Source organism: Bos grunniens, chromosome X (assembly GCF_055505025.1).
Source record: "Bos grunniens cultivar Pamir isolate PY7600 chromosome X, Bosgru_T2T1.0, whole genome shotgun sequence".
NCBI classification, from domain to species: domain Eukaryota; kingdom Metazoa; phylum Chordata; class Mammalia; order Artiodactyla; family Bovidae; genus Bos; species Bos grunniens.
The window spans coordinates 146,635,483-146,663,124 of NC_141194.1; the positions used below are offsets into that span (position 1 = coordinate 146,635,483).

A 27,642-nucleotide genomic window follows, 5' to 3' on the forward strand; every position below is an offset into this window, starting at 1 on the left:
GTTTATTCAGGCTTTCAGCTGATTAGAAGAGGTCCACCCACATTATAGAACTTCCCTGGTGGCTCAATCAGTAAAGAAACCACCTGTAATGCAGGAGATAGCCTGCAATATAGGACACCAGGGTTCGGTCCCTGGGTTGGGAAGTTCCCCTGGAGAAGGAAATGGCAACCCACTCCAGTATTCTTACCTGGAAAATCCCATGGACAGAGGAGCCTGGCAGACTACAATCCATGGGATCACAAAGAATTGGACATGACTGAGCGTCTAAACCACAACCACCCACATTAGGGAGGACAATCTATTAGTCTATTGATTTAAATGTTAAACTCATTCAAAAATATGCTCACAGAAACACCCAAAACAATACTTGACCAAATAGCTAGGTATCCTGTAGCCCATTTAAATTGACACAGAAATTTACCACTATACATACACAAAAAAGAGGGGAAAGGAAATGGTATATTAGATTTACAGAAAACTGCACGTAAATTTTCTATTTATAAATTTTTAAAAATTCATTGTAAGTATAAACTTGGAAATTTGTTCAGCCACTCCATATTATATATTAAGAAACAGATACAAACAAGTAAATGACTTGTTCAAGATAATACAGTTCATTAACCATAAAACCTGAACTAGAATCAAAACCTTATAATTTCAGCATTCTTTCTAAGGATACAGTGGTACAATTCCCCCTTATCACATGTGTGCATGACATGTAAGCTATAAAGTTCAAACTAAATTTCAAAATGGTATTGGTGAATATATTCTTTATACATTACTATTACAGAAACATTTACCCCTGTACAAAGTAGAGATTCTGAATCAGAGATCTCAAAGTACTTTGTGCACAGTTATTACTGAGATATGTGACAATTTGGAGTTACTTCAAAACATGCCTTTTGCGCATCCTCTCATACAAACTTTTGAACAAAGAAAATAGACCTTTAACACTGCCTGTGAGAGTAAAGAGCATGATAAGGAAATGTTTATACAGGCATGGAGCCAGAATAGACTATTCATTTTCAAATTTTGGTTCGTGAGAGAAGACATGTCTTCCTACCTATGAGCTTAGAAAAACACTGTTCTCTTCTTTCAGGTGTAGACTTAAAATACTGTTAATACATCCTTTAGTGTTTTTTAGCCTTAGGTAACCAACACGTTATGTTTCTGAAATTGTTCAGGTTTTCAAACAAATATCTCTATAAAGACAGTCACATTTTCAGACATTTTGTAAAGAATAACTATAAATGTGCATGAGGAGACTGGTGACAAGGTACTTTTTCTTAATGAACTACTTTCAAATTTTCCATAAGAACACCAAAATAGATCATAATGAATTCCTTGTTACAAATTCTCCTAGGACAAAATGTCACATTTTTAGAAGTGGGCTGCCAGGAAATAATATCTGACAGAGGGTGGGGTGAGTGAAATTTAGAAACAAGTGTTTTTAAACACTTTGCTTTTGTTCACTTGCTTGGACTTAAAAGCCAAAGCTACTATACTTCAGTTAGGAAAGAGCTGGGTTAGATATTTGCAAGTCCAGGCGGGAAGGCTGGGAGTTTGCAAATCTAGCAGCTGGAGTCTGTTGTGGTGGCTGCTTTCCTGTGCTAAGCTGATTTACTTGTTTAAGGTCTGACCTCATCATCCTGTCGGTATGGGGTCCCACCTACACTGTTAGCTGCCGCTTTCTGCTTCAGCTGGAAAGCTGGAAGTATTCGCAGTGTATCACAAACAGTGGGGGAGGGGGGAACAAGAAAGACTGCTCTCGACACTTGTGCTTTTGTTAGTCCTACAGAAGAGGCAGAGAAACAAGAGATAACAAAGGCTGTTTCCTTTCTGTGAGAGAAGGCTTTCGTCTTTCCTCCTGCAACAATGTCAGTGTCTGGCAAGAAAGAGTTTGATGTAAAACAGATCCTAAGGCTACGCTGGAGATGGTTTAGTCATCCTTCTCAAGGCTCACCCAACACTGGAAACTGCCTTCAGCAGGAAGGATATGAGCATAGAGAGACCCCGGTTCAGGGCAGATTGAAGAACCACTCTTGGGACAGAAATGGACTGAAAAAAAGCAACAGTCCTGTCCACCACAGCATACTACTACCAGAGCCAGAATTGGCCCCTGCCCATCAAAGAGCCCTTCAGAACTGGCACTCAGGAAAACTGATAGAACATCTTCGAGCAAATGAAGATACTCCTAAAGCAGTTTCATGGAATTTGTTCAAAGAAGCTTATAAGAAACACCCACACGATGTGGAGATGATGGCTGATGACAATACAGAAGATTCTACAGCAGGGTAGGAGTTTTTGAACACATAACAAAGTCATAGCTTAGATTAACTTATCCTCTAAAGTGCTCATTTAGTGTTTAAATAAAAGTTATAATAATTTCTGAATTTGTATTCAGCCAATCAGGGTGTTCAAGTAATCCCCTTATCTAAGTCTATAAAAGAATATAGTCATAGTACATACTTTTGGTAATTAAGGGGAACTATGCTTTAGAGTTGTGAGTTTAGTTTCTCTATTCCATTCTGATTCTGTTAAGAATTCTGTTTCAGTTTTTAGAGATTAGCAATTATTATAATTGTTACTTTTCTGTATATATCCTCTGTGGCTTGAATGTTCAGATTGTTGTGTTTCTTTCTTTCTTTGTAAAATTGTGATGAATTACCTAGAACTCTTTCTGACTTTGTCAGACCAGCTCTGACTGCTCAGCACATCCTTGTCTATTCCTTAGTACATAGTTGCCATACTGATGCTTGATAAATATTATCTTTATGTGAGAGTATGGAAAAGTTTCTTTTGGCATTTGAGATTTATTTCAAGTAGTATTAGGTTCCATAGCTAGTTTGCATTTATGAAAATATTTTACATAAAACAAGTAATGAAATGCTGCTTATGGCAGTGAGATCTTAAAGTAGGAAATGGAACATATCAACTATTTTAAAATATTAAAATATAATAAGAAATGATAAAGTATTGTGTAAGTATAGCTCATAAAATCTTTGACCTCATTTTTATTTTTGTGTCTACCAGTATTGTTTGATTCTATTTTATATTTTGTTTTTTTGGCCACAAGGCATGTGGGATCTTAGCTCCCAGACCAGGGATCAAATCCACACATCCTGCATTGAAAGGTGGAGTCTTAACCACTGGATCACCAGGGAAATCCCACACCAGTATTGTTTGAGTAGAAGAAAAGTATGTTCCCTCCTCTAATGCTGTCTGGCATAATTTAATCTAGTGTATTTTAACTTTATTTTCCTTTTTTCATTATCAGATTTTATTTCCTCAACATGTAGACACAACTAATGATTTTGATAATGTAATTACAGTGTAAAAGGCTATAGTAGAAAACGTATTTTTGAAATGGCTTAAATTTTATAGCAGTTTAACATGAAGGTATGCTAATTTATTTAGAAATCTAGATATTTTGTATACTGTCTATAAATGTGGGCTTCCCCTGTGGTTCAGATGGTAAAGAATCTGCTTGCAATGCAGGGGACCCAGGTTTGATCCCTGGATTGGGAAGATCCCCTGGAGAAGGGCATGGCTACCCACTGCAGTATTCTTGCCTGGAGAATTCCATGGACAGAGGAGCCTGGTGGACTATGGTCTATGGCGTCATAAGCGTAGATGAGAAAGACTGGCAAATTTGCTTCTAGATAAGTTTTTTCAGTACATCTACCTTGACAGTTCCGTGCTTCCATGATTTCTAAGTATAATGAATAGAAAAAACAACATAATAATATTATGACAAAAGGCAAAGCAACTGTGCAAAATGATGTTTTACAGGAACTCAGGCTTTCTATATGAAATGTAAATAATGAAATGTAAATAACTGTGGGGATTACAGGTTGTATTTAGTACAAATACTTAGACTTTGAAAATAATATGTAGTCCATACTTTAGATGAAGGGGGTTTTCAAATTATCTCTCCTTATCATGAACAGCAATTTTAAAAACTTCTAAATTTGGAAGTTAATATTAAATACATCTGACTGTTCTGTGGGCTACCCTTATAGCTCAGTCGGTAATCTGCCTGCAATGCAGGAGACCTGGATTTGATTCCTGGGTAGGGAAGATCCCCTAGAGAAGGAAATAGCAATCCACTCCATTATTCTTGCCTGGAAAATCCTATGGACAGAGGAGCCTGGAGGGCTACAGTCCATGGGGTCGCAAGAGTCAGATACGACTTAGTGACTGTTATAGGGAAATTAAATTATCCACTGTGAATTCCCGACAAAATTTTTTTGAGGATCCTTAAATTGATTTTCCAGCATGAGAATATATTTATTAAGTTAAGTTAGATGCTAAATGAAAATGATAGATAAAATGTCAAATATAAAGTGTCAGCAAGTAATATTTTAAAAATATATTTCTCCTTTTATTCTTTACAGTGTTCATATTCTAAAAACCATCCATTAAATATTCTATGGTTACAGTGTAAAGTTAATATTTTATTAAAATAAATACAGGAAGTGGTTTTATAGATGTGCCAAGAATATTTTAAGCTGAAGAGAAGAGGTAAATTGAGCACTTAATTAATTGAAAATGATGGTTTATTAATCTATAATTACCCATTCTGAATTATTTCATCTTGGGTAAAAAAAGTTTGATAAGGAACTTTCTTATTTACCACTTCTCTAATGCCTCTTTTTAAGCAAAATTGGGGAGCAGGAGGAAAAGATCCTGCAAAGTTGGCAGCAACCTACTATCCCCTCAGTAGAACTCTTGTGGTTAAATAACAAACAAAAACGGCAGTGTGGAGAACACAAGGTGAGTTCTAACACTTGGGCAAAAGTAAGGGTTCTTAAGTCAACCTGCTTTCTACAAATATTGCAGGGAATAGAGAATGGACTAATTTACTAAAATATAATATAGTTGAATAACCTATAATTAAAAACAGATAGTAAAGCCAAGATATTAAAGTTATATTAGTACATTGGCTAGGGGATTTTAAAACTCAAATACATTCTATGTAATTGAATTTTAAGTTTGTATTTCATTTAGGAGCAGCTCTGTATCATGGTCCCACACTGTGAGTATGCACGTATCAGTATGCCTGTCATCAGAGGCCTAGGCTCAATTACCATCTCCTTTTTGCCCTCAGTTCAGTCAGTTCAGTTGCTCAGTCATGTATGACTCTTTTTGCCCTAGTTATGTACTAACTCTGCATCTTTGCTTCCCATAATAAGCTTGCTTGATGTCCTTTCTTTTCTTATATCATCCTTAGAATTCAAAAAATTAAACTATTTTGACAGTGTATTATGATCATGATTTTATATGACAGAATATTGTTATACAGTTATATATATATATATAAACTGCTCATACAGAGATGATTGTGTAAGTACCCAGGAGTATAAAGTTGTTCAACTGCATTTGCTGAGACAAATGTGGTTATCTCTTCATTGTGCTTGAGAACATGGAATAAAATCCTGATGATCTGTGTATGGGCCCAGAACAACATGCCCTAGTACGAAGCTGAAGATTCACAAGGATGTTTAGTTTTAAGGAATTGACAGCAATCGGGATCCTACCCTCACCCTATATGTTTTTGTGTAATTTGTTATTTGTATGATCTATGATTTTGTGTATCTTTGGCAGTATTACTCTGTTAGACAAGCAACAAAATTCCCTCCATTTTACACCTTTTGGATTTTCAAGTGAGGTGTGCCTAAGGAACAACAAGAAAGATGTCACTATAAAATGTGATATCCTGAAGAAAGGGGGATTGAATGAATAAGACTTAGAATTCATTAATAATTCATTCCACAAATATTGAGCACCATTGTGTGTCAGGTATACTTCTACATACTGGAGATAAATCAGGATCAAAACAGAGAATATGTTTTCATAGAGTATACATTCTAATAAGGAGAGAAACAATAAAAACAAACCAAATGTAGTACTTTAGTAGTTGTAAGTAGTATGAGGAAAAAATAATTAGAAGGAAGAGAGAGAAGAAAGGATCCTACTTCAGATAGGGAAGGCCTTTCTGATGAGGTAACATTTGAGCAGAGATCTAAATGAAGTGAAAGGGCAGTCATGAGGATGTCTGACAGAAGTCAAAGCAAGTGAGAGGTTACTGCTGCTGTGCCACATGGGAGTCCATAACCTCCATTCATATTTTTACTTATTCAAATCAATACCACATTTCCTCACACAATCCACTGATTAATGTTTCAAACATTCTCAACTTAAGTGGTGAAATAAAAAATATGCCCTGCCTGCTGCTTATTACAGTGACTTTAAGATCACATGCATATCCTCATGGCCACAGAGGTGACTTTCCAGTCATCCTTTAACCATGGTGCCATTTTGTCCTCTGGGGATCTGGCTATTCAGCCAGTAGACTATATGCTTCAGGTACAGAGGTCCCATGCCCTTTGTGAAAATGGACACATGATGGTTTATTTGTTTTCTTCACAAAACAATCCAGATAGGTCCAAACTAAATGCATTATGTGTCTTCATCCTCAACACAAATCCACCTGTAATATGAAATATGCTTGGGGAATATTTATGCATAAGAGAAATCTTAAATAATGAAGCTTACTGTAATATCTTTTCTCATAAAGTAGGAAGTAAGGTATGTGAGTATTTACAGGGAGCACTTTTCAGAAAGACAGAACGGCAATTTCAAGAGCCTTGAAATGGAGTGTTCTTCATATGTTCAAACACAAGAAGGCTAGTGCAGCTGGAGGAGGGCTTTCAAATGGGAGGTTAATAGCAGATAGCTTTGAAAAAACAACAATAACACAGCGTTAAAAATAATAAGCGTCTTTTATAGACATTTACTATGTGCCAAGCACTAAATACATATATTTTCTCATGTTCCCAAGAAAATTTTTGAATGCAAAGAATGTTCACGTCTTTCTCTTGGGTACTATTTTATTGCATATCTGTTGTTGTTGCTTATCTTCTTTCAAGACAATATTATGTGGCTTTATAAAGTTCAGAGTTAGGCTTGCTTTACTTAATTTTACACTGCACTGCTGAGTAGAAACTGTTACTTCAAAGGAAAGAATAAGGAACAAACTACAATTTTATTGTTGTTTATATAAAGTTTAAGATTAAATCCCTTTGTCTATGGGTTAAAATGTACAAAACTACACAAGTTATTCAATTGCTTTATTGAACTAACAGCATTTTTAGAGCATGTTAACACATAATTTAAATATAGTGCAATGTTTCCTAATATTCCTAATTTCTAATGGAACTTGTGTTGGTTGATTTTGAATCCTTGCTAGGCACAGCCCGTTTACTGAGAGTGAGGCACCATGGTCTTCATAACTCATTCTTAGCAGTGTGGTATTGTGCATATATTTAAGTTAACATTAGTTAAAATGTATTTAATATTTGAGAAATTTGGGGCTCCTTTCTATCTAGGGATCTGGCAATATGTTAAGACCATGTTTCTTTAACTATTATGATTACACACCTATAGTTGTTATTTCTGATATTTGAAAGACAAGAATCAGTTTCCTTCTGCATTTGGAAATTTAAATAAAGAACTCAAAGTATCTGGTGCTACTTAATATGTGATTTCAAGAGCAACATACTGATTATATTGACCTGCTACACATTGCCTAAATGTTCAGACATTTAATACTTTTAGACTTAATTTTTTAAACTTGTATATCTCCTTTCTGACTTTCATTAAGACATTGACCCCTTAATACTTTTTGGGGTCGATGTCTTAATACTTAATAATATTTTTTCTTCTTTCCTATGACCTTATAATTAAAAATAGTTTCAATGCTATATATATATATATATATATATATATACACACACACACACATACACACACACATACACATGTGTACACAAATATGTAATGTGTATGCGTGTATGAAAAGGAAAAGTGTTAGTCACTGTTGTGCCCAACTCTTTGTAACCCCATGGACTGTAGCCTACCAGGCTCCTCCGTCCAAGGAATTCTCCAGAGAAGAATACTGGAGTGGGTTGCCATTCCCTTCTCCAGGGGATCTCCCTGACCCAGGGATTGAATCCGGGTTTCCTGCACTGCAGGTAGATTCTGTACTGTCTGAGCCACCAAGGAATCCCTGTTTACATGTATGTTATTGACATATATGTATAATATACACATGCACATATAGGCAAACATATATACATATATACATGTATGTGTATATGTATATCAGTGTGAAATTCTGACATTTGAAGGAGATAAAAACTAAAACCAAGGTGAAGGATTGGGAAACATTGAGTCCTTAATAAAGAAACATAAGTCAGTGCTCTATAAGCTGAACCTGAAACATCATGTTCCATAAAGTAGAAAATCCTCAAAAAAAATAGTCATGGGATTATGTTGAAGGGACACAGGAGCCAACTGAAAAAGCTCTCAATGGCCAAAGCTGGAACAATTTTAACAAACAAAAAAAGCATTATAAACCTAAGTGGTAATAAACATTCATAAATCTGTATTGATATCGATCAATAACTAAATAAATTAATTAGAGAAAAAACAAATCTCTTACGCAGAAGAATTCCAAGTGATTTGTGTACATACTCTTCCTCAAGGAGGTGGAGCTGAATACTGTGCCTTACGTGTGGGCTGCACATAGTGATAGCTTTTTTTTTTTTTTTTGAATATTCAACAAGTTTTAATAAAACAGGGAAACACTGGGATACAATAATAACTGCAAATTCCATAATATCATATTTCTATTCAGTGTGATTTTTTTAGTTCTTTTTTTAAATATAAATTTATTTATTTTAATTGGAGGTTAATTACTTTACAATATTGTATTGGTTTTGCCATACATCAACATGCATCTGCCACAGGTATACACGTGTTCCCCCATCCTGAACCCCCCTCCCTCCTCCCTCCCCATACCATCCCTTTGGATCGTCCCAGTGCACCAGCCCCAAGCAACCAGTATCATGCATCGAACTTGGACTGGTGATTCATTTCATATATGATATTATACATGTTTCAATGTCATTCTCCCAAATCATCCCACCCTCTCCCTCTCCCACAGAGTCCAAAAGACCGTTCTATACTTCTGTGTCTCTTTTGCTGTCTCGCATACAGGGTTATCGTTACCATCTTTCTAAATTCCGTATATATGCGTTAGTATACTGTATTGGTGTTTTTCTTTCTGGCTTACTTCACTCTGTATAACAGGCTCCAGTTTCAGCTTTTAAAAAAGTGAATATGGTCTGGAAGTGTTGTAGGGGAAGAATGCATTTACAGTGAAGAAACCTGAAGAATACTTGTCTCAGCCAGGTAATCTAGGTTAACATGAAAACTGCTTAGTCATGTTGACAATATATACACTTGGTATGATGTGGTGAGAATGGCACTTAACTTCTGTCCTCTACCTCCAAAAACTCATCATTCCCATCCCAATCTAATCATGAGAATAACATTAGACAGACCCAAAAGAGAGGACCTTTAAAAAAAAAAAAATACCTGGTCTTTAGTACTTAAACTGTCAATGTCACCATAAACAAGGAAAGTCTGAGAAACAGAAACAACCAAGAGTAGCTTAGGAAGACATGGTGAATAAATGTGATATGGAACACAAAAAAGGACTTTAGATAAAAACTGAGGCAATATGAATAAAGAATGGACTTTAGATAATAATGATGTATGAAAATTTGTTAATTAATTGTAACAAATGTTCAGACTAGTGTAAGATGTTAATAATAGGGGAAATTTGGTGTGTGCTTTATATCATTATACTATCACATTGTTTTTTAAAAATGTACAATATTTTAGGAAAGGATATCCTGTAAGGTAAGGGAGTTAGAGAAGGTGAGGTTCAGAAAAAGAATGAGACCAGCACTTTACAGGAACAGATCACCCTTAATGAGGTGAGAAGGGGCAGCAGTCAGATTAGCGAGGTGCTACACTTAACCATGGAGAAGGCAACGGCACCCCACTCCAGTACTCTTGCCTGGAAAACCCCATGGATGGAGGAGCCTGGTAGGCTGCAGTCCGTGGGGTCGTGAAGAGTCGGACACGACTGAGCGACTTCACTTTCACTTTTCACTTTTCACTTTTCATACATTGGAGAAGGAAATGGCAACTCACTCCAGTGTTCTTGCCTGGAGAATCCCAGGGACGGGGGAGCCTGGTGGACTGCCATCTATGGGGTTGCACAGAGTTGAACACGACTGAAGCGACTTACCGGCAGCAGCAGCACTTACCCAAGAAAAGAGTAAGTATATATAGGCATGTATGTGGAAAGTTACTGTCTTAAGGGGGCCTGTTCTTCTCCAAGGTTGTCCAGAGTAGTTATCTCTTAAACAGCTGGGGCAAGGAATTTTGGAGATCAGCCAGAGTCTGGACTGGCTGGGAGCTGGACATAATCAACCTTAATGTTCATTTCTTTTTGGGGGGCGGGTTGAGAGAGTTCTTTGTTTTCTGTAGAATGGTGGGGAAGACCTGGAGGGGAGTTTTAACTCCAGGCTATTTGGAGCCCATGTAACTTTCCTTCATATCCAATAAATAGATTTCATAAATGAATACTAGGAGACCACCCAATTATAAGAATTTAATACGTGTTGTTATTTGTTTTGCTTATTTTTGTTCTTTGGCAACTGATTAGAAGGATATCAAATCAGAATCAGTGGGCTGTTATTAAGTTGGTGCAAAAGTAACAGCAGTTTTGGACCCTGAATTTTAAATCATTATAACTAGGCTCAGATGCATCTTTATTAATCAAAATAGGAATCATTACAATCAACATATTTTTTCAATAAGAAATGTTCATGTATTCCTGTAGCAAAAAAAAAAAAAAAAAAAATCCATGCTTTGAAATTTGGTGAACTCTTGGAAAGCATTTTCTATGTCCTGCTGGTTGTGGAAGCATTTTACCTGCAAAAAAGTTGTCAAGATGCTTGAAGAAATGGTAGTCAATTAATGAGAGATCAGATGAATATGGCAGATGAGGTACATGAACACACATGTCATGGAGAAGAATTGGACCCTTTCTGTGGACCAGTGCCAGCTGCAGGTGTTACAGTTTTTGGTGCATCTCACCAATTTTCTCAGCGTACCTCTCAGATGTAATAGTTTCACTGGGATTCAGAAAGCTGTAGTGAATCAGGTGGGCAGCAGACCACCAAACAGTGACCATAATCTTTTTTTTGGTTCAAGTTTGGCTGGGAAGTGCTTTGGAGCTTCTTCTCAGTCCAGCCATTGAGCTGATTATTGCTGGGTTTTGTATAAAATCCACTTTTGGGCGCACATCACAATCTGATCGAGAAATGGTTCATTGTTGTGTAGAATAAGAGAAGATGACACTTCAAAATGACAGTTTTTTTTTATTTGCAGTCAGCTCAGGATGCACCCACTTTTTGATCTTTTTCACCTTTCCAATTTCCTTCAAATGCCAAATGACTGTAGAATGATCAACATTGAGTTCTTGGGCAACTTCTTGTGTAGTTGTAAGAGGATCAGCTTCAATGATGTTCTCAGTTGGTCATCGTCAACTTCTGATGGCCGACCAATGTGTTCCTCACCTTCAGGGCTTTGGTCTCCTTTGCAAAACTTCTTGAACCACCACTGAACTGTACATTCATTAGCAGTTCCTGAGCCAAATGCGTTGTTGATGTTGCAAGTTGTCTCCACAGCTTTATGACCCATTTTGAATTAGAATAAGAAAAATGTTTGAATTTGCTTTTTCCTGACATCATTTCAATAGTATAAAATGCATACAAAGTAAACAGAAAGTAATAATTCATTAGCAAAACCATAAAGCAAGAAATGTGCATAAAATGATGTATAACATAACCACAGTCATTTAAGAATGTATTCCAGTATCAAATGGCAAAGTTCAACAGTGCAAAACTAAAATTACTTTTGCACCAACATAATACCTCTTCTAAAGCCTCTTGATGAAAGTGAAAGTGGAGAAGCTTTTAAGGTTAATTAGGTCCCATTTGTTTATTTTTGATTTTATTTCCAATATTCTGGGAGGTGGGTCATAGAGGATCCTGCTGTGATGTATGTCAGAGAGTGTTTTGCCTATGTTCTCCTCTAGGAGTTTTATAGTTTCTGGTCTTACGTTTAGATCTTTAATCCATTTTGAGTTTATTTTGTGTATGGTGTTTTCTAACACCACTTTCTAGTGGTCTAGTTTCATTCTTTTACAAGTGGTTGACCAGATTTCCCAGCACCACTTGTTAAAGAGATTGTCTTTAACCCATTGTATATTCTTGCCTCCTTTGTCAAAGATAAGGTGTCCATATGTGCGTGGATTTATCTCTGGGCTTTCTATTTTATTCCATTGATCTATATTTTTGTCTTTGTGCCAGTACCATACTGTCTTGACAACTGTGGCTTTGTAGTAGAGCCTGAAGTCAGGTAGGTTGATTCCTCCAGTTCCATTCTTCTTTCTCAAGATCGCTTTGGCTATTTGAGGTTTTTTGTTTTTCCATACAAATTGTGAAATTATTTGTTCTAGCTCTGTGAAGAATACTGTTGGTAGCTTGATAGGGATTGCATTGAATCTATAAATTGCTTTGGGTAGTATACTCATTTTCACTATATTGATTCTTCCAATCCATGAACATGGTATATTTCTCCATCTATTAGTGTCCTCTTTGATTTCTTTCACCAGTGTTTTATAGTTTTCTATATATAGGTCTTTAGTTTCTTTAGGTAGATATATTCCTAAGTATTTTATTCTTTCCGTTGCAATGGTGAATGGAATTGTTTCCTTAATTTCTCTCTCTGTTTTCTCATTATTAGTGTATAGGAATGCAAGGGATTTCTGTGTGTTGATTTTATATCCTGCAACTTTACTATAGTCATTGATTATTTCTAGTAATTTTCTGGTGGAATCTTTAGGGTTTTCTATGTAGAGGATCATGTCATCTGCAAACAGTGAGAGTTTTACTTCCTCTTTTCCAATTTGGATTCCTTTTATTTCTTTTTCTGCTCTGATTGCTGTGGCCAAAACTTCCAAAACTATGTTGAATAGTAATGGTGAAAGTGGGCACCCTTGTCTTGTTCCTGACTTTAGAGGAAATGCTTCCAATTTTTCACCATTGAGGATAATGTTTGCTGTGGGTTTGTCATATATAGCTTTTATTATGTTGAGGTATGTTCCTTCTATTCCTGCTTTCTGGAGAGTTTTTATCATAAATGGATGTTGAATTTTGTCAAAGGCTTTCTCTGCATCTATTGAGATAATCATATGGCTTTTATTTTTCAATTTGTTAATGTGGTGTATTACATTGATTGATTTGCGGATATTGAAGAATCCTTGCATCCCTGGGATAAAGCCCACTTGGTCATGGTGTATGATCTTTTTAATGTGTTGTTGGATTCTGATTGCTAGAATTTTGTTAAGGATTTTTGCATCTATGTTCATCAGTGATATTGGCCTGTAGTTTTCTTTTTTTGTGGCATCTTTGTCAGTTTTTGGTAAACAAATGGGACCTAATTAACCTTAAAAGCTTCTGCACATCAAAGGAAACTATTAGCAAGGTGAAAAGACAGCCTTCAGAATGGGAGAAAATAATTGCAAATGAAGCAACTGACAAACAACTAATCTCAAAAATATACAAGCAACTCCTACAGCTCAACTCCAGAAAAATAAATGACCCAATCAAAAAATGGGCCAAAGAACTAAATAGACATTTCTCCAAAGAAGACATACAGATGGCTAACAAACACAGGAAAAGATGCTCAACATCACTCATTATCAGAGAAATGCAAATCAAAACCACTATGAGGTACCATTTCACACCAGTCAGAATGGCTGCGATCCAAAAGTCTACAAATAATAAATGCTGGAGAGGGTGTGGAGAAAAGGGAACCCTCTTACACTGTTGGTGGGAATGCAAACTAGTACAGCCACTATGGAGAACAGTGTGGAGATTCCTTAAAAAACTGGAAACAGACCTGCCTTATGATCCAGCAATCCCACTGCTGGGCATACACACTGAGGAAACCAGAAGGGAAAGAGACACGTGTACCCCAATGTTCATCACAGCACTGTTTATAATAGCCAGGACATGGAAGCAACCTGGATGTCCATTAGCAGATGAATGGATAAGAAAGCTGTGGTACATATACACAATGGAGTATTACTCAGCCATTAAAAAGAATACATTTGTATCAGTTCTAATGAGGTGGATGAAACTGGAGCCTATTATACAGAGTGAAGTAAGCCAGAAGGAAAAACATAAATACAGTATACTAACGCATATATATGGAATTTAGAAAGATGGTAACAATAACCTGGTGTACGAGACAGCAAAAGAGACACTGATGTATAGAACAGTCTTATGGACTCTGTGGGAGAGGGAGAGGGTGGGAAGATTTGGGAGAGTGACATTGAAACATGTAGAATATCATATATGAAACGAGTCACCAGTCCAGGTTCGATGCACGATACTGGATGCTTGGGGCTGGTGCACTGGGACGACCCAGAGGGATGGTGTGGGGAGGGAGGAGGGAGGAGGGTTCAGGATGGGGAACACATGTATGCCTGTGGCGGATTCATTTTGATATTTGGCAAAACTAATACAATTATGTAAAGTTTAAAAATAAAATTAAAAAAAAAAAAGAAAGTGAAAGTGGAGAGTGAAAAATTTGGCTTAAAGCTCAACATTCAGAAAATGAAGATCATGACATCCAGTCCCATCACTTCATGGGAAATAGATGAAGAAACAGTGGGAACAGTGTCAGACTTTATTTTTTTGAGCTCTAAAATCACTGCAGATGGTGACTGCAGCCATGAAATTAAAGGACACTTACTCCTTGGAAGGAAAGTTATGACCAACCTAGATAGCATATTAAAAAGCAGAGACATTACTTTGCCAACAAAGGTCCGTCTAGTCAAGGCTATGGTTTTTCCTGTGGTCATGTATGGATGTGAGAGTTGGACTGTGAAGAAGGCTGAGCACCGAAGAATTGATGCTTTTGAACTGTGGTATTGGAGAAGACTCTTGAGAGTCTCTTGGACTGCAAGGAGATCCAACCAGTCCATTCTGAAGGAGATCAGCCCTGGGATTTCTTTGGAAGGAATGATGCTAAAGCTGAAACTCCAGTACTTTGGCCACCTCATGCGAAGACTTGACTCATTGGAAAAGACTCTGATGCTGGGAGGGATTGGGGGCAGGAGGAGAAGGGGATGACAGAGGATGAGATGGCTGGATGGCATCACTGACTCGATGGACGTGAGTCTGAGTGAACTCCGGGAGTTGGTGATGGATAGGGAGGCCTGGCGTGCTGCGATTCATGGGGTCGCAAAGAGTTGGACACGACTGAGTGACTGAACTGAACTGAATACCTCTTCTATGGAAAAATCCTATACATTGGCAACCAGATAATATTCTAAAGGCAATCCTAGGAAAATCAGCTAAAGTTATGATAAAAACTAAAAGAAATTTCAGTTCCTATCCCAATGATATTGATTATGTGTAACATTTGGTGTGGACCAACTTTTAAGGGCATCATAATTGATAAAGTCATAGTTGGAAACTCAGTCACTCCAGAATAAATGAATTAAAGTCAGTCAGTCAAGTCCAACTGTTTGTGACACCTTGGACTATCCAGTCCATGGAATTCTCCAGTCCAGAATACTGGAGGGGGCAGCCATTCCCTTCTCCAGGGGATCTTCCCAACTCAGGGATCAAACCCAGGTCTCCTGCACGGCAGGCAGATTCTTTACCAACTGAGCTACCAGGGAAGTCCTTGAATCACTCCAGAACACCGTGGATACTAATGAAGTGGCATACATTTTTTGGTGCTTTCAAATAAAAACATAGTCTTCTATGTTTTTTCTATTTCTTTGTATTGCTGTCTGTGGTTTATATTTCCAAAGGAAAATAATGGTACACATAAAACACACTTCTATACATAAAAATCTTTACTATTCCATGCTAAAATGAAAGATACAGCTATTGAGTATATTTTATTCATGGTGATTATATCCCATTAAGATTATAAGTTCATTAAAGAGAGTGAAAATGTATATCCATAGTGACTAATAATTAAGATTTTTAAAATAGACTTTAAAAGAACTATCTAATAAAATGTAACTAAAAGTGAGAAAATCTAAATCAAACAGTTTTCATTATCTAATGTTTTAGGATGGAACAAGTTATTACTGAAAATGTATCCCACATAAGCTTTTGCTCTGAAAACATTATAAAATATGCATTTCCAAAATCAATGTATAGATATAATACATACCACTAGCCTTTGCACTGACGGAGAACAATACCAGTGATCATATTATTGAAGATATCAGAAGTGAGTGCTTCATTACTCGTGGTTAATCTTTCTTAGCCTGTTGCTGCCACCTGCTGCCAAGTCGCTTCAATCGTGTCCGACTCTGTGTGACCCCATGGACTGCAGCCTACCAGGCTTCTCTGTCCATGGGATTCTCCAGGCAAGAACACTGGAGTGGGTTGCTATTTCCTTCTCCAATGCATGAAAGTGGAAAGTGAAAGTGAAGTCACTCAGTCGTGTCTGACTCTTAGCGACCCCATGGACTGCAGCCCACCAGGCTCCTCTATCCATGGGATTTTCCAGGCAACAGTACTGGAGTGGGGTGCCATTGCCTTCTCCCTCTTAGCCTGTTACTGTTAGTCAAAATGACTTATCCTTTGCATACTTTCAAATGTTGTTTGACAGAACGGAACTGTTGCCCTCCTCACATACTGTCTATTGCTGTTGTTTCTTCAAGAGCCATACTAAACGCCTTGTCAATTTTTTCAGCGGTTCTTTAACATAGGTGATTTGTTCTTGGTCATTCCAGTGCTAGCTCAGTCAATAGAAGCTATCTGTTAAATATTTTTGTCCACATTTTCCCTGTAAAACTATTAATAGATTGCTTCAACACAGTGGCATTTAAATGTCCTTTTTTGGTGAATGTTGATCATATTAGCTATAATAATTCCAATCAGCAATTACATGTTTAACAGATGATCACATAGCACTTTAGGGCAGCACAACTATTTAATTTGGCCTGAATTCTGTTGTAATGTTCAACAAATATTTGTTTAACTAAGATGTTGATATTTGTTTGTTTCCTCCATTCAGCAAGTGTTTATTGAACTGGCACTCTGAAGATGAAAGATAAGTAATAGAGGCTGACTCCCACTAGAGACTTACAATACTGTTGGGGAGATAAACTGCATCCACTTGGAAAGTTTTATGGCAATAAAAAAAGAGTGTATTGCAAAAATAGTTTAAGTTGATTTGTCATTAAGACCAATAGGCATTCAGAGACAAATAATTCTTTTCACCAGAGCAACTGTAGAAAGCTTCATGTAGGAACACCGTCTGATATCAGTCTTAAGGATGGATAGCATTTTGATGCAGATATGGAAAAGAATTAATTCTAGGTAGGAGGACAAACACAATGCCTTGAAACAGGAATTGAAACATGGTGTGCTCAAATGGCAGATTTCACTTCAGTTTGGCTGAAGTGAATGATATATTTTGGAGAATAGCATAAAATTAAACAAGAAAGGAAAGTTAGGCATAGATTATGGAAGATCTTAAAAGACAGAAAAAGAATCATCTGGACTTTATCTTAGAGGTCTGGGTTTATTAACCTCCAAGAATTTACTGAAGTCTTTTGCATCTGTGAATAATTTTGCAAAGAAATTCCACTTGCTTTCTTCAGATTCTCCAACGTTCCACTACACCAGGAAAAAAAAAAAAAAAAGAACAATTAAAACATCTCCAGCTGGCACTGGAGCTGCAGCTGCATGGTGCTGGAGAGATTTTGAGGAGATACCCCACCTCCAAGGGCAAAGGAGAAGCCCCAAAAAGATGGTAGGAGGGGTGAAATCACATTTAGAATGAAACCCCATACACGCCAGAGATGCTCAAAGCGCTCAAACAAACCTTGTTTGCACCAGGACCCAGAGACCCCATAGAGGCTGAGTTTGAGTGTTTTGTGTTTGAGTGTCTCCTGTGGAGGTACGGGTCAGCAGCAGACTGCTGCAGGGACAGGGAGTCTGGGTACAGCAGACCTGGGTATGGCATAAGCCCTTTTGGAGGAGATCGCCATTAACCCCACCATAGAGTTGCCAGAACTTACATAAGACTGGGAATACAGATTCTTGGAGGGCACAAACAAAATCTTGTGTTCACCAGGACCCAGGAAAAAGGAGCAGTGACCCCAAAAGAAATTGATGCAGATTTGCCTGTGAGTATCCAGGAGACTCTGGTGGAGGCTTGGGTTGGTGGTGGCCTGCTACAGGGGTGGGGACACTGAGTGTAGCAGTGCATGCATGGAACATTTTGAAGGAGGTCGCCTTTATCTTCATTACCTCCACTGTAGTTTGGCCTCAGGTCAAATAACAGGGAGGGAACACAGCCCCACCCATCAACAGAAAATTGGATAAAAGATTTACATCAGAGGGCAGACAGAATGGAAACAACAATCACAGAAAACTAACCAATCTTATCACATGGATCGCAGCCTTGTCTAACTAAATAAAACTATGAGCCATGCCCTGTAGGACCACCCAAGATGGATGGATCCTGGTGGAGAGTTCTTACAAAACGTGGTCCACTGGAAAAGGGAATGGCGAACCACTTCAGTATTCTTGCTTTGAGAAACCCATGAACAGTATGAAAAGGCAAAAAGATAGGACACTGAAAGATGAACTCCCCAGGTCGGAAGGTGCCCAATATGCTACTGGAGATCAGTGGAGAAATAACTCCAGAAAGAATGAAGAGAAGGAGCCAAAGCAAAAACAACACTCAGCTGTGGATGTGACTGGTGATGGAAGTAAAGTCCGATGCTCTGAAGAGCAATATTACATAGGAACCTGGAATGTTAGGTCCATGAATAAAGGCAAATTGGAAGTGATCAAACAGGAGATGGCAAGAGTAAACATCGATATTTTAGGAATCAGTGAACTGAACTGGACTGGAATGGATTAATTTAACTCAGATGACCGTTACATCTACTGTGGGCAAGAATTCCTTAGAAGATGTGGAGTAGCCATCAGAGTTAACAAGAGTTGGAAATGCAGTACTTGGATGAAGTCTCAAAGAGGAGAGAATGATCTTTGCTCCTTTCAAGGCAAACAATTCAATATCAGAATATTCCAAGTCTATGCCCCGATAAGTAATGCTGAAGAAGCTGAAGTTGATTGGTTCTATGAAGACCTACAAGACCTTCTAGAACTAATACCCAAAAAAGATGCCCTTTTCATTATAGGGGTGTGGAATACAAAAGTAGGAAGTCAAGAAATACGTGGAGTAACAGGCAAATTTGACCTTGGAGTACAGAAAGAAGCAGGGCAAAGGCTAAGAGAACACACCGGTCATTGCAAACACCCTCTTCCAACAACACAAGAGAAGACTCTACATATGGACATCACCAGATGGTCAATTCCAAAATCAGATTGATTATATTCTTTGCAGCCAAAGATGGAGAAGCTCTATACAGTCAGCAAAAACAAGACCAGAACCTGACTGTGGCTCAGATTATGAAATCCTTATTGCCAAATTCAGACTTAAATTGAAGAAAGTAGGGAAAACCACTAGACCATTCACGTATGACCTAAATCAAATCCCTCATGATTATACAGTGGAAGTGAAAAATTAATTCAAGGAATAAGATCTGATAGACAGAGTGCCACTATAGACAGTGGAAGTGAAAAATTAATTCAAGGAATAAGATCTGATAGACAGAGTGCCTGAAGGACAGGGGTTCATGACATTGTACGGGAGGTAGTGATCAAGACCATCCCCAAGAAAAAGAAAGCAAAAAGGTCTGAAGAGGCCTTACAAATAGCTGTGTAAAGAAAAATGAAAGGCAAAGGAGTAAAGGAAAGATATACCCATTTGAATGCAGAGTTTCAAAGAATAGCAAGGAGAGATAAGAAAACCTCAGTGATCAATGCAAAGAAATAGAGGAAAACAATAGAATGGGAAAGACTAGAGATCTCTTCAAGAAAATTAGAGATACCAATAAAACATTTCATGCAAAGAGGGGCACAATGAAGGACAGAAATGGCATGGACCTAACAAAAGCAGACGATTTTAAGAAATGGTGGCAAGGATACAGAGAGGAACTATACAGAAAAATATCTTCATGACCCAGGTTATCACGATGGTGTGATCACTCACCTAGAGCCAGTCATCCTGGAATGTGATGTTAAGTGGTTGTTATGAAGTATCACTATGAACAAAGCTAGTGGAGGTGATGGAATTCCAGTTGAGCTATTTCAAATCCTAAATGATGATGTTGTGAAAGTTCTGCACTCAATATGCCAGCAAATTTGGAAAACTCATCAGTGGCCACAGGACAGGAAAAAGTCAGTTTTTATTCCAATCCCAAAGAAAGGCAATGCCAAAGAATTCTCAAACTACTACACATTTGCACTCATCTCACATGCTAGCAAAGTAATGCTCAAAATTCTCCAAACCAGGCTTCAACAGTTCGTGAACAATGAACTTCCAGACGTCCGAGCTGGATTTAGAAAATGCAGAGTAACAAGAGATCAAATTGCCAACATCCATTGGCCATTAAAAACAAACAAACAAACAAACAAGAGAGTTCCAGAAAAACATCTACTTCTGCTTTATGGACTATGCCAAAGCCTTTGATGGTGTCAATCATAACAAGCTGTGGAAAGTTCTTCAAGAGATGGGAATACCAGACCACCAGACGTGCCTCCCGAGAAATCTATATTCGGGTAAAGAAGCAACAGTCAGAACTGGATGTGTAACTACAGACTGGTTCCAAATAGGGAAAGGAGTACGTCAAGTCTGAATTTTGTCACCCTGCTTATTTAACTTATATGCAGAATACATCATGTGAAATGCCAGGCTGGATGAAGCACAAGCTAGAATTAAGTTTTCCAGGAGAAATAACAATAACCTCAGATATGCAGATGACACCACACTTATGGCAGAAAGAAAAAAAGAACTAAAGAGCCTCTTGATGAAAGAGAAAGAGGAAAGTGAAAAAATTAGCTTAAAACTTAACATTCAGAAAACTAAGATCATGTCATCTGGTCCCATCACTTCATGATAAATACATGGGGAAACAATGGAAATGGTGACAGACTTTATTTTGGGGGGCTCTAAAGTCACTGCAGGTGGTGACTGAAGCCATGAGATTAAAAGAGGCTTGCTCCTTGGAAGAAAAGCTATGACCAACCTAGCCAGCATGCTAAAAAGCAGAGGCATTAGTTTACCAACAAAGGTCCGTCTAGTCAAAGCTATGGTTTTTCCAGTAGTCATGTATGGATGTGAGATGTGAACTATAAAGAAAGCTGAGCATAGAAGAATTGATGCTTTTGAACTGTGGTGTTGGATAAGACTCTTGAGAGTCCCTTGGACTGCAAGGACATCCAACCAGTCTGTACTTAAAGGAGATCAATCCTGAGTATTCATTGGAAGGACTGATGCTGAACCTGAAACTCCAATACTTTGGCCTCCTGATGCAAAGAACTGACTCTTTTGAAAAGACCCTGATTCTGGGAAATATTGAAGGAGTGAGGAGAAGGGGAAAACAGAGGACGAGCTGGTTGGATGGCATGACTGACTCAATAGATATGAGTTTGAGTAAGCTCTGGGCGTTGGTGATGGCCAGGGAAGCCTGGCATGCTGCAGTACATGGGGTTGCAAAGAGTTGGACATGACTGAGCGACTGAACTAAACTGAACTGAGAACATAAAAACTATGATTTTTTTTTTTTTTAATCAAGATCTGGTTGAATGAAATTTCAGTACTCAACACTTCACTATACATTTGAGTTAGTGATTTTTAATTTCTAAAAATATCTTTTAGATTTATTTTATTTTTTATTGTGACAGGAACACAATATTGAGATCTATCTTTTAAGTACACAATAGAGTATAGACACAAAGTTGTACAGCAGATCTCTAGAACCTATTCTTGTTGTATTATTGAAACCATACCCACTGAACAGCACCTTTCCATTTCCTACTCCCTTCCAAATACCATTCTACTCTATATTTATGAGTTTGATTGTTTTTTGTACCTCATAAATTTGAAATAATAGTTTTGTCCTTTTGTGACTGGCTTATTTCACTTAGCATGATGTGCTCCTGATTTACTCATGTTGTTATATAAAGCCCAATTTCTCCAAGGTGAATAATACTCTATTGTGTGTCTATACATAATACAACACAGTAATACTCTACTACAATAATACTCTGTTGTATTGTATATAACACATTGTCTTTATGCTTTAATCCATCAGTGGACACTTAGGTTGTTTCCATGTCTTGGATATTGTGACTAATGATGCAATGAACACTGTAGTGAGGATACCTCCACAAGAAAGTAATTTCAATTTTTTTAAAGATATATATCCAGAAGTAGAATTGCTGGATCATGTGGTAGTTCTATTATTAATTTTGAGGGGGAAGTTCCAGACTGTTTTCTGTAACAGCTGCACCATTTTACATCTCCACCAACATTGTACAAAAGTTCCGATTTCTTCACATCCTCATCAACACTTGTTATCACTTTTGTTGTTGTTGTTCTTTTTATCATAATAGTCCTTCTAACAGATTTGAGATAGCTCATTGTGAGTTTGATTTATATTTCCCTGATGATTAGTAATGTTGAGCACCTTTTTATATACATGTTGGCCATTTGTATGTCTCCTTTGATGAAATGTCTATTTAAGTTCTTTGCCGATTTTTAAATTAGGTTATTTCTTTGCTATTGACATGTGAGTCACTTATATAATTTAGATATTAACCCTTATCAAATAGATGGTTTATAAATATTTTCTTCCCTTATGTAGGTTACCTTTTGAGTCTTATTTCCTTTGCTATGTAGACACTTTTTAGTTTAATGTATTCCCACCCATCTTTTTTTTGGGTTTTGCTGGTGTTTTGGTATTATATCCACGAAATTATTGCCAATACCATTGTCATGAAGCTTTTCCTCCATGTTTTCTGCTAGCAATTTTATAGTTTCAGGTTTTCATTAAAATGTTTAATCCATTGAGATTTGATTTTTGTGTTTGGCATAAGGTCCAGTTTCATTATTTTGCAGGAAGATATCCAGTTTTTCCAACACCATTGTTAAAGAGGCTAGCCTTTTCCCAATGTAGGTTGCTGGCAGCCTTGTCAAAGATTAGTTAACCATATATGCATGAATTTGTTTTCTTGGCTCTCCATTCTGTTTCATTGGCCTATAAGTCTGTTTATGCCAAAACCTATGCTGTTTTAATTGATGTTGCTTTGTAGTGTATTCTCAAATCAGGATGTGTGTTGCCTCCAGGTTTTGTTATTTCTCAAGATCTCTTTGGCTATTTGAGGTCTTTTGTAGTTCCATATGAATTTTAGGATTTTTTCCTATTCCTGTTAAAAAATTCCACTGGGATTTTGATAGAGATTGTACTGAATTTGTAGATAGCTTTGGATTTTATTGGCATTTTAACAGTTATTAATTTTTTTCCAATCTGTGAACATGGGATGTCCTTCCATTTCTTTGTCTTTAATTTGTTTCACTAATGTTTTATAATTCTCACTTTATTAATCTTTCATCTTCTTGATTAAATTTATTCCTAAATGTTTTATTCTTTTTGATATTTTCATAAGTGGAATTATTTCTTAATTTACTTTTTAGGTAAGCTTTTGTTAGTGTAGAAACAAAGGACTTTTATATATTAATTTTTTATCCTGCAACTTTACTGAATTTGTTGATTAGTTCTACCAGTTGTTTTTTTGTTTTGTTTTGTTTTGTAAGAGTCTTTAGGTTTCTCTACATTTAAGAGCATGTTGTCTGCAAACATAAATAATTTTTCTTCTTCCTTTCTAATTGTGATTAATTTTATTTATTTTTCTTCTTAATTGCTCTGGCTAGGACTTCCAGTATTATGTTGATTTTAATGGAGTGTGGGAGGCAAATCATTTTCAGAGATACTAGTTAAATGAGCTGTTCCTGAAGCAATTCTCTTTCCTCATAGTGCAAATAAGATATTGGACTTAACTGTGCCTAAGAATCTTCTGGGGAGCTTGTTAAAAATGTAGTTACTCAGTACCTACTATCAGAGTATTTAACTTACTTATTTCAATTGAGATTTAAGATTCTGAATTTTAACAAACTTCTGAACCAAACTTAAAAAAAAAAAAAGACACTTGGTCAGCTCCTGCAAGCCCAATTTGTCAGAATTCCTACAGGATCCTAATATTTGATATATTAATAAACATGTAATAAACAAAAATGTTGACCAAGAAAATGTCTTTAAAATAGCCAACAGCATTAATTTAACCTTTTGTTCTTAATGTGTAATAAACTTTATTAATTTCTGTGAAAGGATGTCAAAGAAATAAAAACATAGATCCTACCCCTACAGAGTTTACAGTTGGAGTGAAAAAGTACACCCCCTCAATAAAAATGTTAAAAGCAATTACAAGGCAGCAGCTCAGTTCAGATCTCCTAGTGTTTAATATTGAAACTACGCAGGATAATGAAGATGGAAGTAGGATTGATGACTCAGGACATGTTGAAATGCAAACACAAAGTTTAATCCAAGAATAGAAACAAATTTCAACCACATGGAAATTTTTTTATTATTGTTAAGTTTTCAACCCAGAAACAAAATAACCAGTCACAATTTAACATCACTGTGGTCCCTCAACTCAGGTGAGCAATTTTGAAGGCTGGACAATGATTACTAATATAATGCTATATATACTATAGATACTTATTGAAAATACTGATTATATTTTGGAACATTACCTGCAGACTTGCCATCACCTGCTCATTCCCATAATTAATTCACTGCTCTTCTCTTTCTTTCTCCTCACATTTTTTTGGTACTTGAGAGTTGCTCTCTTCACCTTCTCTGTTACCTTTGCTCTCTGTATAAGCTAATACACTAAAAGTATGTAAGTCTAAAATTGTAACCCAAATTAAAGCAGTAAAAGGGAGAAATAAGGTTTTGTCATTTTAAATTATCTAGGAAATGAGATGAAAAATTAAGCATTTCTTCACAAATTATGAATCTGATTAAGATAATTTTAATAATAGATTTAGTAATCACCATTCAGACTATTTGGCTGATCTAAATATTTGGCTTGCTTAAGGATAAAGCAAATTTGATAGCAATTACCATACATCTTGATAATATATCAAGATAATTTTATTTCTATATTAAAGTGCTACATATGATCAAAACAAGTATATATGCTATAATTATTTTCATTTGTTATTTTCATAACAATTTCATAATTACTTCATAACCATTTTCTGGAGAAAAAGGAAATTTATGCTCTGATTATTTTTATCCATTTTCAGCTGACTTAAGTGTCTATAATAATTGCACATTTATGTATATCAGGATTTTGGTTAGAAAGATCTTTAAATAAATGGACACTGTGAGAAAAACCTAAAACATAGAATGACTACAGCTCATTAGGGGCAAAATTGAAACAAGAAGTAAAATTTTCTGACTTCTGTATTTTAACCATTCTATTCTCTCATCAGCTTATTCAACCCCTTTCTTCTGGTAAATCTGTGAGTGTCCAAACATCATTATAACTGATGTTTAAAAGTGTCAATGTAGTTTAAAGTGATTAGCCTCCAATTAAAATAAATAAATTTATATTAAAAAAAGTGTCAAGGTAAGGCTGATTACAGAATTTCTTATAATTAAATATGTGAAATAACAGTTACATTTTAAATCAGATAACTGCCACATCAAATACATCAGTTCAGTTCAGTCACTCAGTCATCTCCGACTTTTTGTAACCTCATGGACTGCATGCAGCAGGCCAGGCTTCCCTGTCCATCACCAACTCCCAAAGCTTGCTAAAATTCATATCCATTGAGTCGGTGATGCCATCCAACCATCTCATCCTCTGTCGTCCCTTTCTCCTCCTGCCTTCAACATTTCCCAGCATCAGGGTCTTTTGCAGTGAGTCAGTTCTTCACATCAGGTGGCCAAAGTATTGGAGTTTCAGCTTCAACATCAGTCCTTCCAATGAATATTCAGGACTGCTTTCCTTTAGGATGAACTGGCTGGATCTCCTTGCAGTCCAAGGGACTCTCAAGAGTCTTCTCCAACATCACATTCAAAAGCATCAATTTTTCAGCACTTATCTTTTTTTGTAGTCCAACTCTCACAACTATACATGACTACTGGAAAAAACATAGCTTTGACTAGACAGACATTTTTTGGCAAAGTAATATCTCTGCTTTTTATTATGCTAAGTTGGTCATAGCTTTTCTTCTAAGGAGCAAGTGCCTTTTAATTTCATGGCTGCAGTCACTATCTGCAGTGATTTTGGAGCCCCCCAAAAATAAAATGTGTCACTATTTCCATTGTTTCCCCATATATTTGGCATACAATGATGGGACTGGATGCAATGATTTTGATTTTACTTTTCTGAATATTGAGTTTTAAGCCAACTTTTTCCACTCTGCTTTTTCATTTTCATCAGGAGGCTCTTTAGTTCTTCTTCTCTTTCTGCTATAAGGGTGACATCATTTGTGTGTCTGAGGCTATTGATATTTCTCCTGGCAGTCTTGATTCCAGCTTGTGCTTCATCCAGCCTGGCATTTTGCATGATGTGCTCTGCATATAAGTTAAATAAGCAGGGTGACAACATACAGCCTTGACATAATCCTTTCCTAGTTTTGACCCAGTCTATTGTTCCATGTCTGGTTCTGTCACTTCTTGGCCTGAATAAAGTTTTCTAAGGGAGTAGGTAATGTGGTCTGGTATTTTCACCTCTTTAAGAATTTTCCAGGTTGCTGTGATTCACACAGTCAAGGGCTTTAGCATACTCAATGAAGGAGAGGTAGATGTTTTCCTGGAATTCCCTTGCTTTTTCTATGATCCAACATATGTTGGCAATTTGACCTCTGGTTCCTCTGCATTTTCTAAATCCAGCTTGAACATACGGAATTTCTTGGTTCATGTACTATTGAAGCCTGGCTTGGAGAATTTGAGCATTACTTTGCTAGCATGTGAGATGAGTGCAAATGTGTGGTAGTTTGAACATTCTTTGGCATTGCCTTTCTTTGGGATTGAAATGAAAACTGACTTTTTCCAGCCCTGTGGCCACTGTTGGGTTTTCCAAATTTGTTGACATATTGAGTGCAGCACTTTCATAGCATCATCTTTTAGGATTTGAAATAGCTCAACTGGAATTCCATCACCTCCACTAGCTTTGTTCGTAGTGATGCTTCCTAAGGCCCACCTAACTTCACAATCCAGGATGTCTGGCTCTAGGTTAGTGATCACACCATCATGATTATCTGGGTCATGAAGATCTTTTTTTGTATAGTTCTGTGTATTCTTGCCACCTCTTCTTAATATCTTCTGCTTCTGTTAGGTCCATACCATTTCTGTCCTTTATTGTGCTCATCTTTGTATGAAATATTCCCTTGGTATCTCTAATTTTCTCAAGGAGATCTCTTGTCTTTCCTATTGTGTTGTTTTCCACTAGTTCTTTGCATTTATCCCTAAGGAAGACTTATTTCTGAGTTGTTTTATTGTGCAATCATCAGCTCTGGGCTTAAAGAAAAAAAGTTTGTCCTTTTCTCCCTTTTAAGAAGCCAAGACTCCTTTCTCCTCTAGGGCTCTGGACCCCTTTCTCCTCCTTGGGGACTTCTTATCAACTTACCAAGGAATTGAGCCTGTCATTCCTCCCCTTTTGTTTTAGGAGAATTATGTTGCCA

At 36.9% G+C, this 27,642-nt stretch overlaps 1 protein-coding gene across 5 annotated transcripts in view; it reads left to right on the top strand.

The window, feature by feature from the left end:
• Positions 1-1,626: 1,626 nt before the first annotated feature.
• KLHL4 (kelch like family member 4) overlaps positions 1,627-27,642 on the top strand; it is a 107,771-nt gene continuing 81,755 nt past the window's right edge. For 2 of the 5 annotated variants that reach the window (XM_086387236.1, XM_086387239.1), the window contains exon 1: positions 1,723-2,294. In XM_086387236.1, coding sequence (XP_086243362.1) covers positions 1,876-2,294 — 419 coding nt within the window. In that variant the 5' untranslated portion in view covers positions 1,723-1,875. Of the gene's footprint in view, positions 2,295-9,863; positions 10,196-27,642 lie in introns of those variants that run through there. The other 3 variants (XM_086387237.1, XM_086387238.1, XM_086387235.1) reach the window with 2 other exon arrangements.